The 19071-nt window shown below is 35.2% G+C and overlaps 2 protein-coding genes across 2 annotated transcripts; one reads left to right on the forward strand and one right to left on the reverse strand.

Moving 5' to 3' along the window:
- Positions 1-304: 304 nt before the first annotated feature.
- On the reverse strand, positions 305-17312 carry SppL (signal peptide peptidase-like protein). The gene is made up of 10 exons (XM_085206609.1): positions 17127-17312; positions 16224-16356; positions 12650-12801; positions 12130-12249; positions 6731-6913; positions 6153-6315; positions 5928-6064; positions 4160-4275; positions 3554-3712; positions 305-3104 (listed from the first exon to the last, which is right to left on the reverse strand). Exons 2-10 carry the CDS (start codon positions 16292-16294, stop codon positions 3027-3029), a joined length of 1179 nt encoding a protein of 392 aa, XP_085062735.1. The 5' UTR covers positions 16295-16356; positions 17127-17312; the 3' UTR covers positions 305-3026.
- Positions 17313-17564: 252 nt separating this feature from the next.
- Positions 17565-18306, forward strand: LOC146540389 (uncharacterized). Its single transcript, XM_085206748.1, has 2 exons — positions 17565-17862; positions 18086-18306. The coding sequence occupies exons 1-2, from the start codon at positions 17689-17691 to the stop codon at positions 18233-18235; spliced, it is 324 nt and encodes a 107-aa protein (XP_085062874.1). The 5' UTR covers positions 17565-17688; the 3' UTR covers positions 18236-18306.
- Positions 18307-19071: the final 765 nt, after the last annotated feature.

Consider the following 19071-nt stretch of genomic DNA (forward strand, 5'->3'; position numbering starts at 1 on the left):
TGTCATAAGCCCATTAAGTGTTGTTATTTTTTTCTAAATATTTTTTAGAGTTAACTCATTAATATGATTTAAATTTTTTTTCAACTTCACATTGTAACCCCTGCATCTTTAAAAACATCCCGCAGAGAATCTCGAGCTCTAAATTTACAGACCAATCTCAGCAGAAGCTTCAGCAGTTTTTGGAGAATAAATATTGAATTTTTATACGCATGTCGCGTTTACGCAATGAGGCCACTTGTAGCCCCCGGGCTACAAGTGGCCTCATTGCATAATTTGGGGTGTCATAGTGAGAAATAAAACAACATTTATCATCTAATATTTTTATTAAGTATTGTTATCAATAATACATATACATATAAAAATATTAAATGTATTTTCCATATCTGTGGATAAGTAGAATGTCATGTGAGGGCAATATATACAATACTTTTTGAGATGTGATGAGATAGTGATAAACCGTTTAACGTCGAATTCACAAATATATTCATTTATATACACAATGGAAAAAACATGGAAATATTTTATAAAAACGTCCAAAAACAAATCACTTAATTAATAGTTATTAATTGAGTATATCATTTCGGCGTAATCAACCGTTTGGGAACCTTCAAAGTGTTTGTTGTTTCGAAACAAGTTTTTTTTATACTCTTTAATATTTAGCTTAACCATACAACATTCCTTCAACACAAAATATTGAAAAAAACAATTCGAAAACCATCACATATAGGTCATAAGCCTCAATAAAATTATATCACTTTTCCATTACAAAACAATACTGTTCATTATTAGTCGTTACAACTTTCACGCGGTAAACTTAATAGTAATTATATTAAAAGTAAAAAGGAGGAAGTTAGTAAAAAAATCTTACAAAAATTCAAATCACTCCACATCCCGCTACTGACGCTTAAATCTAACATAACATTTTTTTTTTTAATTAAATTCAATCAATTTCTTTACAACAACAGCTGTTGATATAATAAACAACAGTGGCCTAAGTTCTAATTAGACTAATATTTTTCTATAATACTCCATTAACATATAGAAAAAATCTTCATTGAAAACATCAGTCTAAGGCAGTGATAACAAAGTTTGTTCACAGTAAAGTAACCATAGATTAGAAATCGACACTACAAGAATACGAGTTACATTTACAATGTCTTATTCATTTATAATGTATAATTTCAAATTATCTTAAATCTTTAACTTTTTTTTTGTTTCACTTTACTACGTCGTCCATTTTGTTTTATTTGTATTTTTCTATTTCTTTTTTGGGTGTACAATAAAGAGTTTTTATTATTATTATTATTACGTCGCCAGGTCTTCATGAAAATATAACATTCTAAGTCAGTCACTGGGTTTGTTCATATTTTACATTCAAATTTAATGTTTCGAATTAAATATAATGAATTGAGATTCACACAAGGCGATACAAATGAAAAAAAATTGTAGAAAATCTTACATAAATATATAATATATAGTGAATGTAAGTGTGAACCTAAGTGTTCTTCTAATATTTGGTTCATTCTCGATAAGTTATGATAGTCTTATTATAAAAAGGCATTAGAAACGAATGTAAAAAAATTATAATATTCATTGGAAATATACTGTATGAATAAAGTAGAATAAGTTGCAACAAATATAATATCATTGGACACCACTTCAAATACTTTAAAAAAGCATTGATAGATAGATATTTGGCACCTAACTTTCAAAGTTATCATATTTCATTAGATTTTTGATTTTAGCTATTATTACATATTTTAAATAAAATATTTCATGGTTCTTTGTTCTTTAGGATAGCCCTAGTCCGTGGTCACGTTTATAAGTTTAATCGGAACATATGGATTGTTTTTATTTACAAAAAATCTTTCATGTAAAAATTCATAGAAACGTTCTTAGGAAAACTTTAACAATAAGTCAATTGAAGTATATAAACTGAGTTTTCTCATATTTTTGTATTAAAACACTGCAACACACACGTCTGAGTATTCGGGAAATATAATAAGTCATAATCAAGAGTGCATTCCGCCAATATTCTAATTACTGTAAGAAGAGACCTAACACTGAAAAAACAACTATAATAAAAGGTTCATTTATAATAATAAACAATTATTTCGCACTAAAAGTTCGATTAAATACTTTATCTAAATTTTATTATCTATACTATCATAGTGTTTACAATATGTAAATCTCTTCTTGCAACATTTAGATGTTTTCACATTAAAGTTACCCTGTGTGTAACTTTATCTCATATATTAACAAAAGGAAAGCCACTAACCTATAAACTTGTCTTTATATCTAAAACGTAACATTGACATCGAAGCCCGAGTGCAAATGGTAAATAAGCAACAATGTTTCTCCAGCTTCAAATTGTATCCCGCATATAACAGGGTGGGCAAAGGAAATAGTCCTCCGGTCATCACGCGCCGCCCAATTCTTGAGACATTGCGTGTTGATTGGCGTAACACACCCGCCTTCTGTCTAGTTGGCAGAGCGAGAAAATGGATATAAAACTCTCCCACGGATGGGAATTGATTCCACAACCGTCGCGGTTACAGTTTGCATAGTTCAAACATTATTTGTGACACTGAGATAGTATTTCTTATATTATTTGGAATATTTGATTAATCTATTAACATATAATGTGAAATATATATTCATATATATATATATATAGATATACCAGGGTGGGCTGCCCTTTAACACAAGTTATACTTGGCTATTCTGTTTGTTACCTCATTACTGTACAGTACATTGAATGTCTACTGAACACTAAGCAACTCTAAAGAAAGTAGATCATCTGCCGACAGTCACTTTGTATTAATTATTATGAAGTTCAATTTAAAATACATATAGAGTATTTAAAAAATCAATTTACATATTTTAAAATGACTTTAAATGTTTAATTCAATTTTTCACATGTAAAATAAATTAAAGTGACCGTCAGTTCATATAGGCTAACAGTGTGGGCACCCCTCTCGTGTGGGGGTGCGCGGGGGTGGCAGGGGTCGCGCGCGGAGGGGCGCTCACACGTCGAAGTCCGCGCCCCCCTTGCCCGCGGGTGGCGCTATGAACGGCTCGCTCCACATTCTTCTGAGATCACCCTATAATGTGAAAGATGACGTCAGATAATAATTAAAATATTGAAATTTTGTAAAATTATATTAAAAAAAACACGAAATATTGCTTTAAATGCTATATTTGCTACATTTAAATTTGTCCTTTCGGACTCTCTTTCTGATCTAAGCCCCAATATCGTTCATAATCATTCATAATCACAATATCAAATGACCCAAATCTTGTTTAAGAAAAAATCTAAGAAATATGTTATAATTAAAAGACCATCCTCTAGTGAGTTTTAAGACGGTCAATGATCAATCCTGGCTCTTTCTCTTTTCATACTCAATCAATCATTCAATCATTCATACTCGATCAATACTTTATATTCTGTTTCCACTAAGGACTTTGTCCGCTAAGGAGACATGGTTTTGGACAATTAGTATGATTTTAAAAGGACTTAATATCTTATATGTATATGTTAAGTATTTCTCACCTTCACATAAGCCATAGTAAGTAAAGGTAGGAGTGTAAAAGGCACGAGGTATAGTAAAGCCGGTTGTGCCGCCTTAAACACCTCCGCCGACACCGTCGCCGTTAGCAGACCGAGGAAGTATCCGAGTAGGGAACAGTGGAAGTAGGTGAGGCGGGAACCCTGGAAATAAACATATTATATGTACAATATTAAAAAGAGCCTATGACTTACTTTAAGCGGCCATTCACGGCACAGAGTAACAAGTCAATCTCAATGAAAACGCGGCGGTCGTGAATTGTGAATTGTTATTTTTGAAAACATAGTGCGGCGTTGAGATCCGCCGCTAAGTACGCAATGTAAGTAATGCAGTAACCCTCGTGGCACATTTGCAATGCAAGATTTGACAAAATGATTGTTTAGGGCTTAAAACATATTATTGGAAAATGATTACATTTATAAACTTATATTATATCCTTGCTTTGGTTACAATATAATACTGAACACACTATATCTTAATTCTCGTAAAAGGGAGAAATGATTTATCGCTGAGCTTATATTTTGCCCATTGAAATATGCACATATAAAAAAAAAAAATTCAAATTATTACTAAAGAAAACAAATTCTAACCATAGACCGGGGACCCGGCACTTGCCCCATCTGACAGACGAGTGTTGCCTTCTTGTAGGCGTCGTAACGCAGCACAAAGCAAAGGAGCAAACCTGGCATCACTATGTCACCCAAACCTGTATAAATTTATCACGTTAAAATGAAGTTATGTAATGAAGTAGGTAAGAAAAAGTTAAAAATGTAAAATATAATTATTAAGTTTACAAGCAAAATCACCAATATATGCATAATTTTTCAAATCATAATTATATATTTCTGGACTAGTGACCGGCTCGGGGCTTGAACTACATAACCATTAATTTACTTATCTCCATTACTTTCGTTTTCTAGCAATAATATAATTTATAAACTATATCTATATTAAAAATTACAGTTTCAGCCAATTCAATAAAATAGTTATTTATAGTAATCATGTCAAACAGCACTTTTTAAAATAGTAAATTTTTTATTTATAAAACAATTGAAATAAAATAAAAACTAACAGTATAAAGGAAACTTAGCAAAATGCAACAATGAAAACAGGCATTAAATAGGTTAAGCCATTTCTAAGAATAGAGTGAACAAACGCATAGACAAAGTGACATTTTTATGAAATTATTGTTTTTGGTTTTATTTAGTTTTATACGTTATTAAATGCAACCAATATTACATTTTTCACGATTTTTTATAAATATACATAAAAATAGATATTTAGATTCGGAGAGTTGGTAGCCAAAATTTCATGATTCTTAGAAAGTGTTCGATCGCCTTCGAATCATTCAAATCCCGAATCCGGTAGTTACCGATTCACTTCTGGATACATTCCTACATACGAGGTGTGTTCAAAAAGTAAGGTGACTTTGTATTTTTAAGAAAAAATATTTATTTATTTATCAATATTTATGTTGTCCCCTTCAAAGTAATCCCCCTCAGATACAATACACTTATGCCAACGGTTTTTCCAATCGTCAAAGCACTTCTCATAAGCACTTTTCGGTATAGCCTTGAGCTCTTCCAGCGATGCAGTCTTTATCTCTTCAATCGTTGCAAATCTCCGTTCTTTCATAGGTCTCTTTAGTTTTGGGAACAAGAAAAAGTCACATGGGGCCAAATCCGGTGAATATGGTGGCTGAGGCATGATTGTGGTGTTGTTTTTGGCCAAAAAATCTCTCACCAGCAAAGATGAGTGAGCAGGGGCATTTTAGCAATTTCGGAACAAACTTCGCTGACACACGTCTCATGCCCAAAACGTTAGAAAAAATTTCATGGCACGAGCCAAGCGATATACCAACATCCTCAGCAACTTCTCTGACAGTGATTCGACGATTTTCCAGAACAATTTTCTTCACTGCTTGAACGTTTTCATCAGTTGTTGACGTGCTTGGGCGTCCAGAGCGAGGCTCGTCATTGGCATCTTCCCGGCCATCTTGGAAGAGTTTGTACCACTTGTAAACATTTTTTTTACTCAGAACAGTTTCACCGTATGCCACTGTCAACATTTTAAGTGTTTCGGAGCACTTTATTTTATTTTTTACACAAAATTTGATGCAAATCCTTTGATCCATATTTTTCGATAGCAAGAAATCGCCGAGCACGCAAAACACTTATAACCTTTACGCCTCTCCCAACCAAACAAAAAATGCTATACACTTGAAACTTGGTACAGATGTTCGGGAAGAGTGTACCAACATAACAAAATAAAAAAATCGATAATCGAAAGTACGTTGCCCGCCAAATTTGAAAAGTCACCTTACTTTTTGAACACACCTCGTACATATATACAACTAACCAAGCATAGAGAAGTGCCCCTGGTGGTGCATCGACGGGAACACGAGCTTGGCTGGTAGTGACAGTTTGGGAGCATCGCGCATAGCACCGCCGAGCTGCAGGCGGCGCGCCACCACGTTCATTGGATTTTCTGCCGGCCTGTGAAATATTTTTATAAATATAACAATTATATATTATAATAAATATATATTATTAATCAAAAGAGAAAATTTGGGAAAAAGCTTACCTTGTGGCAACTTTAACCATGACGTTAGTAGTAAATATATAAGAGGAGAAGAACACCCAGAACACGTCGTATAAGAGCAGGCCCGTCAGCAACAACGTGGACACCTTGAGCGAAGGCAGCCGGATCAAAGCAATGAACGTCACACACAGCCCCATACCCATTGCTGGAAAGACACATTATAACCTTAGTATATACATACAACTATTTATTATTATGAATCAATTCAGAGAAAAACATAAATAAATGGGTTAGTGATAACTTAAAGACATAGCACTGAGATCAGTCATAGCGCATAAACGGGAGTGTATGACTGTAAACACGACAGGTTGTGGGTTCGATTACCAGTCAATGAAATGAAATATGTATTTAATAATTTCATTTCATCGTTCTGGTAACGCGGCACACAGGGGGCCTCGTTGCGTTCCGTCTTTCAAGATGCAATGTCTCAAGAATTAAGCAGAAAGTGGGGAACCAAAGTGTCTTATTATTAGGTTTCAAGGCTCCCTCTGCCCATCCTGCTATGTGTGGGACACACCACCCACACGCGGTATGTGTATGTGTGTGTGCGTGTCTCTCACCGTCCATGAGCAGCCAGTGGCCGGTGAGCACCCACACGGCGACGATGGCGGCGGCCAGCAGCGCGGCGGCAAGCTCGGGCGCGGAATAGCGGCCGCACAGCGCGATGCGCGCGCCGCCCCAGCCGCCCGCCACGTACTGGCACAGCGGCGTCAGCAGGAACGCGAGCGCCGCGCACGCTATTACTGAGCAAGGGGCAACAAAACACGCATCACTACTATTGACAATACTACTTCAATAATTTATAAATACATTAGGGGGACGAAGTCACTCGCGTCCATAGGTTTTACCATCTTAACCTAGTGTATAAGACCCACCCTATACGTGTCCCCTGGGTGGTGCTAAACGAGTGACAACGCCGAGCATCTGGCGGCAGTAAGTAACCAGACCAGCCCGGGCCTAACAAGCCTGTGATAGTGACGGGAAGGAAATGACCCGCACAATCCGCAACCTCTCGGTCATGTCTCGTGAGATCGGAGTTCTTGACTTCACTGTCCAGTTCAAGAGTGAGCCTCTATAAACTCACCCCAATCCTACCGGTGGGAAACGCCCCAATGGGATGAATGGCTGTGGGGAAAAACAGTCGCTAGCGCCAACCTCTGCGGACCTGGCAAACGCAGTTGTATTATGCCTTCTTAGGGAATGGCGTTACCCCTCAGTGACCTGTTTAATCGCCTTTACTCGTGGGAATAAAATGAATATTGAAAAACGAAACCAAACAAATCCACCCAACTTAACTCAACAAATCTTTCACAGAAGCATGTTCAACAAACCTCGCTCAAATTCTGTAGGTGCTACGCCAAAAGATATAACTATTGCATCGGACACACAAGATGGTAACAAGACAGATGAAATGGAAAAAACTAATACCTGGCAAAGCGACCATGTTCCAGTCGCTAAAAGGAAGAGGGTAGAACCTAGTCCACCACAGGTCAAAAACCCCCAGAAAATGCAAAGTAACCTTTCTTATAGTGTTCCAACTCATAACAAATTCGACCTTTTAAAGGAACCCAATGAAGAGCCAGTAGACATTGAAGCTATCAAACCACCAAAACCAGAACCGATATTTGTGACTGGCGTTATTGATATTAAAGCACTGAAAGACATACTCAGTAAAATAATAACAACTGAAGATTACACAATGACCACTTTAAGATCCGGACACATTGTCAAAGTCATGCCAAGAACAATAGAGGCGTACAAAACTATCCGCGCGAAATTCGTTGAGGACAACATTAGCCACTATACTTACATGCTAAAAAGCGAAAGAGCATTTCGAGTAGTTCTGCGCGGGCTACACTCATCAGAGGATACCTCTTGTATTGCCGAAGACCTAAGGCGATTGGGACACAGTGTGCGCCAAATTGTAAATGTAAGACACAGAACGACTAAAGAAGCGCTACCACTCTTTTACATCGACTTGGAACCTAATCGCAATAACAAAGAGATATACAAAATAAAAACCATAAACTACACAAAGGTATCCTTCGAAGCACCATACAAGAAAAAGGAAGTGCTCCAATGCAAAAGATGTCAGAGATTTGGCCACTCTAAAAACCAATGCAACAGACCCTTTAGATGCGTAAAATGTGGAAACGATCATTCGTCGCTAAAGTGTACAAAAAGTCCTGAATCCGATGCAACGTGTGCCAACTGCGGAGAAAAACACCCTGCCAGCTATAGAGGCTGTGCCACTTATAAACAATACAAAGAACAAATACTGAAACTTCACCCTACAAATAAAAGAGAGAGACCAAACGTGAATAACCACCCTGATGCAAATCCATTACCAACTGGGAGACAGGACTATACTAAGAATACCACTCGAACATTCGCTGAAGCAGTTAAAACTAGACGTCCTGTAGAACATGCAAATACCACTGGTAGCCTACAAGATGCAGATAACATTGTAGAACTCATCGACAAAATGTTCACAAAGTTTCAACATATCATGACTAACATGATGGACAGCATGATGGATCGCATGATTCAATTAATCAGCAATATGCTATCAAAATGAATCGTAACCTAAGAATTGTCACATGGAACGCGAACGGGCTAACAGACCGCAAACTAGAACTGGAGACATTCCTTGCGACTGAAAATATTGACGTAGCGCTGATCTCAGAAAGCAGATTCACATCCAAAAGTCACCTAACAATCAAAAATTATAAAGTTTACACTACAAACCACCCTTCAGGTAACTCACATGGCGGTACTGCAGTAATTATAAAATCTAACCTATTACATTACCCGCTTGAAGCCTATGCTACCGAAAAAATACAAGCCACTCAGGTCAAGATTCACTTTAATAACTCAGCCATTACACTCTCCGCAGTCTATTGCCCCCCAAAACATGCTATAACAAATAGAAACTTTTTAGATTTCTTTGAAACTTTAGGAAATCGGTTCATCACAGGTGGGGACTGGAACTCAAAACACCAATTCTGGGGTGCCAGACTCACTACTACGAGGGGAAGACAATTATATAGAGCTATAAGAGATCTCAACTTAGAATGCCTCTCTGGCAAAGAACCTACTCACTGGCCAGCAGACTTAAGAAAAATTCCAGACATTCTGGATTTCTTTATATCAAAAAATATCTCAGTAAACAATATGAGCGTTGAATCAATGGACGACCTTTCATCTGACCACTCCCCTGTTATCCTTAACGTTAGTTGCCAAATACTGCTAGTAGAGGTACCACAAAAACTGTCAACTAAGCATACTGACTGGCAAATATACCAAGAAACCATCACTACAGAAACAAACTTAAAAATACCATTAAAGTCTAGAGAGGAAATAGAAGAAGCGGTGGAAGCACTCAACAGACTCATACATATAGCTGCAGGTAAATCGACTCCTTCACGAAAAATATGGCTCCCCAAAGAACACGTGTATCCCACACTTGTCAAAGATAAAATTCACGAACGTCGGCAACTACGTAAAACTTGGCATAAGACAGGATGCCCGAAAGATAAAACTGCTTTCAACAAAGCATCACAAGACCTTAAAAAACTAACTGAAGATATGATAAATTACAACCTGCAGTCATACCTGACTAGTCTAACACCAACTAGTGACACCAACTACTCCCTATGGAAAGCAACTTCAAATTTGAAACGTCCTAAAAACCAACTTACCCCCATCAAAACTAAACAAGGAACATGGGCCCGGTCTGACTCGGACAAAGCCAATGCATTTGCAGAACACCTACACGAAGTCTTTCAACCTTATCCTATCAACAAACAAGAAATAGACATCCAGAAAACCTTAAACGCTGCTACTCAGATGTGCTTACCTCTAAAAAGTATCACGCCAAAAGAGGTACTGAAGGCGATTCACGAATTACAAGACAACAAAAGTCCTGGATACGACCTAATCAGTGCTACACTTCTAAAACACCTCCCTAAAAAAGGAATAACGTTAATAGTAGCGATATTCAATGCATGTCTAAGACTGAGCATATTCCCCAGTCAGTGGAAGATAGCTCAGGTGATAATGATTTTGAAGCCGGGTAAAACTCCTCATGAAGTATCCTCTTATCGACCAATAAGCCTTCTGCCACTGTTGGGGAAACTATTTGAAAAAATGATCCTCACCAGAATACGCATACACCTCGAAGACATCCTACCAAAACATCAATTCGGTTTTAGGGAGGGGCACGGCACAATAGAACAAGTCCATAGAATAACAGAGATCATTAATGGCTCATTTGAAAATAAGAAGTACTGTTCTGCAGTATTTCTAGACATCGCCAAAGCTTTCGATAAAGTTTGGCACGAGGGACTACTATTTAAAATAAAATAGTCACTACCACATTCTTTTTTTCAAATTATAAAATCTTACCTCGATAAAAGATGCTTTGAAGTTAAGTATTATGCAGCTACATCCCCTATGTATGAAATCAAATCAGGCGTGCCTCAGGGTAGCATTCTGGGACCAGTGTTATATCTTATCTTCACGGCAGATCTTCCCACTTCTAAATACACTACCACTGCAACTTACGCAGATGACACAGCTCTGCTTGCTGTTCACGATGACCCAGACACAGCAACTAGACTCTTACAAACCCATTTGACACTCATTGAAGAATGGCTAAACAAATGGCGAATCAAGGCTAATAAGGACAAATCGGTGCAGGTAACCTTCACTCTTAGGAAAAGAACTTGCCCTCAGCTGTTTCTCTACAACGAAAAAATACCACAAGCAGAAGAAGCTAAATACCTTGGCATGCACTTGGATAGACGTTTAACTTGGAGAAAACATATATGGACCAAAAGAAAACAGCTTGACCACAAACTCCGCAGTATGTATTGGTTGATCGGACACAAGTCTCAGCTCACAGCCAATAGTAAACTTTTGATCTACAAAACTGTAATTAAACCTATATGGACTTACGGAATTCAGCTATGGGGGACAGCCAGTCACAGCAACATTGAAATACTCGAAAGATTTCAAAGTAAAACTATAAGATCTATGCTTCAAATCCCACTATACATAAGTAACGAGTATATCAACTCTGACCTCGGCATTCGAACAGTGAAACAAGAAATCGAACACTACAGCAAAAAGTATCAGATCCGACTGGATAGACACAGTAATGAGCTGGCAGCGCAGCTGCAAGGAACCGGCAGCTTGCAATTTCACAGACTAAAACGAAAAGGGATCCCGGAGCTAGCAGAAAGATTTTCAGCCAAAGTGTGAGAGATGCTTCACTGGAAGCTCACCTCTAGCATAAACCAGACAAAATTAACCATCATCTTGGATTATTGTTTTATAAACAGATCGCCAAGTAGCAGCCTACATAAAAAAAAAAAAAAAAAATTAAAAAAAAAAAAAAAAAAAAAAAAATAATTTATAAACAAAAATATATTAACTAAGAATGAATGTTTTGATGAAAAGGAAACTCACCAAGTTACGACAATTTTCTATTATATAATGCGAAAGATTTTAGATAGTATAAGTTCGAATAGGGACACAAGCTTGAGACTGTAAACGCGATGTTTGTGGTTTCAATAAGAATTAAATATTTCATATTTTAAAATGCAACGTCCTAAGAATCCGAAAAGTGAAGAGAAAAAAGACAATGCAAACAGGCCTACGGGTCACCTGATGGTAAGGCATCACCGACGCCCACGACACCGTGGAACACCAGAGGAAATACACGCACTTTTTCAAGGTACCCCAAGTCGCATTGACCAAATGACAACCACTACCGCAGGCACAAAATTCGGCAGTTACGTGCCACGTATGTAGATTGTGTGGATGGTACCTAAATTTGTGACCTACTGAGCGATTAGAGAATTCGGCGGCAAGTTACAGGTCAAACAGTTCCTTAGGACACTCCCCATGATAACAATAAAAAAATTGAAGATATTATTATACATTAGCGACTTACTTGCAGTGCAAATGGCGACGAGTGTTTGCATGGAGTCAAAAAAGAAGAACATAATCAGCAAGGCCACTGACGAGCCCAGCGGGAAGCACAGCGCCTGCATTGTGCTTAGAGTTTGTACATCTGAAAAAAAAATCAATACTTATGAAAAAAAAAACGCATAAAAATTTGACCGCAGCGGGATTTAAACCCGCGCCTCTCTGGAAACCGTTCAAGCGCTCTGGCTAACTGGCTTATTTGGATTATACATTTACATCGAGTTACGTCGAAATTCTTATTCGCTTGTAACAACTTATTTATATTGTTAGCATCTCTGTAGGGACATTTTTACAAATTTCCTCTACCTACTCAAAGATTATTACTTAGAATTATAATGTGGCAAACGTATCAAAAATTTGAACGTAGCGAGACATGAATGCTCTGAGCAACTAAGCCATACAGTCTATGTTGAAATTCGTAAATGCATGCATTTATGTATGGAAACCACCGTAAATGTAATTTCAATATAAATATAATAACTCACTACTATTAGAAGAAGAGGTGGTCGCCGGCTTGCCGCCGAGGAGTGACGCTTCTCGTTCCCTCTCAGCCCTCTCCCGAGCTTCGCGCTCCATATTCAACGAACGGAAACTCCCGTAAACTATCAATAGCATAGATATTAAACAGGCTGATACTCTGGAAAACAAAAGTTTTTCTTTTAAAAAGTATTTCTTATTTTATCTGTGGAGCTTGATTATTAAGATGATTCTTAAAAAAAAATTATAAAAACGTAAAAAAAATATATACAAAACTTCCGTACATTAGACCTTAAAATAATAAAATAATATGTGATGCACGATTAGTCTTAGAGTTAAAACTTTAAAATCATGTTTCTTATAATACCAATAACAAAAAATTGTAGAACGTACAACCTACTAAAGACAAAATTTAGCATTGATGTTTCAAAAATAACTATTTTTTAAGAATTGTATAGAAATCATGAAACGAATCAATTTTGGACGACCGCAAAAATTGCTTTAGATGAGTAAAATAATGTTGAAATATTGTTCTTCTGTTGTCAGTGAATTATCTACGGTCGGCATTCGAGCTGTGCAAATTGTTAGCACCGCAAGAACGATGTTTTTTTCAGCTTCACGCTGTATCCTGCATATAGCAGGGTATACCGAGAGTGGCCTAGTGATAAGACTCTCCGTTTTTTCCGCCGAATTTTCAAGGCATTGCGTGTTGAGTAGTGGAACTCAACGCCGCGCTTCACCTTTCCCTCGCGAGGAAATGAAAATATTCATTATTTTTTTCCCCGAGTGAGAATCGAACTCATGAACTGCGTTTAGATTCACACACTTGTGCCACTGCACCACGACGGTCTCTTAACATTATTAGGGTTTCAACGATATATGTAAACCTGAATATTTACACTCGACTCAGGTGTAAAAGAAAGTTGATGTATTTAATAGTCTATTCGTGTAAATATGTAGACATCTTTATTGTATGCTATATAAGTAAATATTCATCAACAGTATTGTACTTTCAATACAAATTAGCCGGAACAGAAGTTATAGGAAAAGATTTAAAGTTTTTTTTTATCTTCTATATATATAAAATCGAAAGGTGATTCACTCATCACGAAATCTCAGAAACTACATGCGTTAGGAATCACAAATTTTGCATAGGAGTTATTTAAGGACATAGGTGCTCGCTAAGACGGGAATTTGCAATATTCGACTTCTAAGGGGTTGTTTTTGGCGTCGGAAGTTTGTATGAAACTTCGTTACTACAAATGCTAGGAGTTTCAAATTTTGCATAGACGTCACTAGGACGTAGCCATAGAAACAGAAAATAATAATAACATTTTTCACGCGGGTGAAACCGCGAGCGGGCCGCTAGTAAATAATAAAGATATCGACTATCGTTGTACAGATGTATTCGTATACTATGAGGTACACAACGCTAAGATTTCAAAGGTCGAGGTGAAGCTTATATTTAAAATAAAGGTCTGTTTAAAAATATTGTGCCGTTCAAGTTCATCGACCATCAATCGCAATATTCATATAACCGGAAAATGGAGAACAAAATGATGTATCATTAAATTTATTTTTAACCGACTTCTAAAAGAAAAGGAGGTTATCAATACGACTGTATTTTTTTTCTTATTCGAATATTGTTATTTAAGTTTATTAAAAAATCGATGTATAGATTTTTTTTTCAGTTTTGCGCTAGTATAGGCATACGGCTACTAGCGGGACTCAGCGTAAGGTTGAAAGAGGGACTTTTGTGTTGGGAAACTTAGTGTTATGACACTATGTCTCTATTGTCGCCGAATATTCGAGGCATTGTACTCGTATGTTGAATTGTTGAGTAGTGTCGAATCGACAACGGTCGCGTTTACAGCCACACTCTTGGGCCACAGAGCCACGACGGCCTGTATTAAAAATTAGTCTTACTTTTGTAAATCCACGCAATAAGCACCGGATAAAATTGTTTAATGTTTGTGTTAAAGGAAATCATTAACCTCATTTTCATTTATCTAATTACACAATTAACGCGAAATTTACTACACCAATAGGCAAGATAATAAGATGAATATAATTTATAGTAGAAATTATATTCAACAATTTGAAATATAGGTTTATTTCATTTCATAATAATAAATTTTAACCTTATTTCGATGCGTAAATACCGTAGTGTTAGATAAATATACAAAATACATAATATATCAGTAAAATATTAATGCGGTAACCCCATGGGAAGTTGTAAATTAACATAGCCTATGGATTTCCATTCAGCGAAAATAGAAAATAGGTATTGTATTAGGTTTTCATTTGTTGGGAACATTCTCACGAATACATACTTGCGTATTGGCTGGTGAATAAAATAATTACTCACATAGTGTGGTCTATACAAATGTACTCTATTCATATTGTAAAAATATACTTTAAAAAAAAAGTATTATTCGTAGTTTTTTTTCAACTTTCTTTCAATGGTTTCTGTTTCTGGGGATTTGTATTTCTCAATTTTAATACTTTTCGAAAGTTTGCTTCACAAGCCTTATTTTAAACATTGGGTGGTGTGGCATAAGGCGTATTGCGAGGCGGTGCCTGCACAATGTTACGTTTTGTCTTCTTACCAGAGCAAAGAAATTAAAATAATTAAATGCTCCGAGTGGGAATCGAGCCCACGACCGCCGCCCAGTCAGGCATCATTTTATTTTTAATAAATAAATATGCAATTTAATTATTCATTTGTATAATTTCCTTACATTTTAAAACCAGTACTGTTATAAACTAACAGTACCAACCAAATACTATATATTCCAAATGGAAACAAAAGAAAGCAAACAGAAAACAATTGGTTCAACGACATTAACAGTACAGATTTATGTTAATATGTGATAACAATTGAGTCTGTTAACACCATGGTACTAATGTAGAGATGTACAGGCGCTGTAACAATGCATAACCCAATGACCCCTTAGTAATTAATACTGGGCACCCATTTAAAACCGTAGCTATCATAATGATAACAACTTGTTTAATTAGAACAGGAACAAACGGAAGGGCTTCATAGATATAAAGAAAATTCTTAGATTTTTCTATCTTATTTAAGTATCTTATGAAAATTGAATTATATCTATAATCTTATAGTAACATTGGCTGTGATACACAATAGTAGTAGTTGATAGTAGACATGTTTTATAAATTACTATTAAAGTTACTCAAAATATACTCAACAGTTTAAATTTAGTAAAGTTTTGATTTTATTTATATTAAATGTACTATTATTAGCTTTTAGCTTGTAGCTTTGTACAGTACTAGCGGACATGCACACCTTCACCTGCTTATTTCACATTTCTACACACAAAGGTTACAGCTGTGCATGTGTCTTACCTCAGTCAGTCAGAACATGTCCTTTCATATATATAGATAATTATTGTACTGTTTATTCAACTGTATAGTTATCAAACATTGCATTATATTAAAGCAGATTCCATAAGCGGTGCTTTATTTACATCACTTGTGTTTACAAAACTCTCAACATTTCAATTTTAATTTATTATAAGTAATTGCCATACATTTTACTGTTTATAAAAAAAGACTTACTTTGAAGAATCCATGATTGAATAAGCCCATTTGTATTCCTGATACTCCATATTAGCTCCTACTTGTGCCATCTTAGATATGAATCTACAATGCCAACCAGCTGCACTTTAGAGAGGGATGATTGTGGAGCTCACTAGAAAAGTAAATAAAAAAATCAGTATACTTGTATACATTTACTGTTATTTTTACAGGGTTTTGATAAATATCTCAATATTTTTTAATATTATAATGACACAAAAAAAGTAAAGTAAGTAAATAATTTTATAAAGTACTTTTAACATTTTCAAATTAAGTGAAAAAATAAATATAAAATAATAAATACTGATAAAAAATGAAGATTACATTGTGAATAAGACAATTGTTTTTGTATTTTTGTTTTCATCATTTCAATCATAACTGTATTCACTTATTATGATAAGGAAAAAATATGTAAGAGTTTTAGACTAAGCGATTGACTTCCAAATATTAATATAATAAACGATACACTATTATATTCCAAAACAACGATTTTTGGTTGATACAAATCCTTATCAAAATCACTTACATTTAAAGTAGGTCAATTATGAATTAAAACAATAATAATCCAAAGGTTATAAAAAACACTTATATATTTAAAATTCCTTTGAATATCAATATGATTTGCTGTAAAATGTGCAAAAGAGTAAAGAAAAAAGGAAGTGAAACATTTAAAATAAGTAGAGCACGAATACAGTGAGCGAATTAAAGTGAAAGGGAACTTGGATTTAACAGTTAACATTAGAAGTCAAAAACACGTATCAACAAAAACAATAAGTTTTAGGCGCCGCTAAATTATTTAACAGGATCCAAGATTTATATTCAATGCAACTTAATGAAAGTGATTTACTTTGCGGAAGAAAAAATACACAACAATAATATACGAACCAAGGATGGCGCCCGCCCCCAAATCTTAATATTTCTCAGCCTCTCAGTGCCATGCTTAATAATTTCTCAACAATTTATATTTAGCTTACATTAGAGTATTATTTTACTCAAAATTAGGTATGCACTTAAACTATAACTACTTTACGCTTGTCGATCGACAGCCATAGTTTAATCATAGACTAGACAATATAGTTATTTAGAAAAAAAAATTACGGTTGTCATAAAATAAAAACTCGAGGTTCGTGGTAACTACCGTCGGTACAGTGTTAAAATGTTATTTCTTTTGGTAGCATTTAAAAACTAAATTACTTGCCTTGTTAATTTTAATACAAATAATTTGTTCAAAAATCCTTTTTTAAGCTTAGTAATTGTGCTATGTAAGCACACCTTTATTAGACTAGTCCAATAAATTGTCACTGTCAAGTGTCGACTATTCACGACAAAAATTGACATTGACAGTTCTAAAAACAACATAACCTATAAACCTAGAATTCTTACGTATCACGATCAGTATATCTCAAATAAAAAAAAACCAAATTAAATTGATTAACAATTCGCAAACATGAAATTAACTCAAATTCTATTTCGACGTAACAGACTACCCAACGGTCATATATTTAGAGGAAAAGATCGCTTAGTCAAGCAAGTAGAACCCAAACATCTGCGCAGCTTAGATCAAAGCTTTGCTATTGAAGAGCAAAATATGTTTTACTTACGACATCCATACCTTACTGAGGTAATATTATATAATTTGTTTTCATTCCACTGTAAACTTGCGAGTAAAAATATTAAGAGCTTACTTATTAGATCACATGTTGTTATAAATTGCACCAATGTTGCAGTCAATGTAATAAATTATATAGTTTATCATTTACTTTTAAAAGTAAAGTAAATAAACCATCAAGTTATATAAGTACAAAATATAGTAAATTTATTAAATTGAAATATTTATTTTACAGGCTGAAAGTCATGGCCATTCTAAGGCATTAGGAAAACAAGTAAAGAGAGCAAAAAATTTTCAAAGTATTTCAGATAGATATTTTAAAGAAGATGTTACTCTATTTGAAAGACTTAAACATCTTCGAGTTAATGAAAGTTGGGATAACTAAAAAAAGGAATGTTACTTTATTAATAATGTTAATTGTATTAGGAAATATAGAATTATAATAAATATCTTTAATGGTTATATTCATTTTCCCAAAATTTTATTTAAACAGGACATTAATGAAGCCATTCCACTCTTATTATATCTTTTTAATTTAACTTAGCCATAGTACAGTAATTTTAAAATTGACACAACAACAACACAGCTTCAAACTTTATCTCCTGCAGGGTAGTCAGAGGGAACGAAATGTCAAATGCTATGGTCTTTACATATCTCTTTCACCAATATCAATATCTTCATATATGCCCTCAGGTGGGTCCTTTTGCTTTTTCATCCATTATCTTTGATACTGCGTATACTGTGTTTTCAAAGGTCAACCAAGGTCTCCTCCTCCTGGATTTTTTTGCCCTGATTTTGTGAAAATTGGAGTGAAATTTTACATATTTCTTATCTTTAAGTTGAGACAAAGCATGGTGTCCAGTTCCGCAACTCAACATGCTCACTGGAAAATAAGGGATGGAGTAAGTGTCTGAACACTAAGATTCTCTCTGCCTACCCTGCTGTGCGTGGAATACAGTGTGTCACAAAAAAAAAGGTTATCCTATATCTTATAAAACAAAGTCGCTTTTCGTGTCTGTCTGTTGTTTCTAACTCTTCTTCTTCTAAACCACCCAACGGATTTTATTGCGATTTTCACCATTAGGTCGAGTATTTTTCGTAGAAGGTTTATATATAGTTTATTATTTGTACATTCTTATGTAAATTAACATAAATACGAAAAATATGAATAAAGTCCTACCCGCTGAGACACTTTCACGCATGCGCTGCTTTAATGGTAAG

This window comes from Heliconius melpomene, chromosome 2 (assembly GCF_056956725.1).
Source record: "Heliconius melpomene rosina isolate 202511_hmr_F chromosome 2, ASM5695672v1, whole genome shotgun sequence".
Classification (NCBI taxonomy): domain Eukaryota; kingdom Metazoa; phylum Arthropoda; class Insecta; order Lepidoptera; family Nymphalidae; genus Heliconius; species Heliconius melpomene.

Coding starts and splice junctions, on each gene's coding strand:
- SppL (XM_085206609.1), bottom strand. CDS start 16,294: ATGGCACAAGTAGGAGCTAATATGGAGTATCAGGAATACAAATGGGCT. Junction 12,802..16,223: donor TCAATCATGGATTCTTCAAA/GTAAGTCTTTTT, acceptor TTTGTTTTCCAG/AGTATCAGCCTGTTTAATAT. Junction 6,065..6,152: donor ATGGTTAAAGTTGCCACAAG/GTAAGCTTTTTC, acceptor AATATTTCACAG/GCCGGCAGAAAATCCAATGA.
- LOC146540389 (XM_085206748.1), top strand. CDS start 17,689: ATGAAATTAACTCAAATTCTATTTCGACGTAACAGACTACCCAACGGT. Junction 17,863..18,085: donor GACATCCATACCTTACTGAG/GTAATATTATAT, acceptor TTTATTTTACAG/GCTGAAAGTCATGGCCATTC.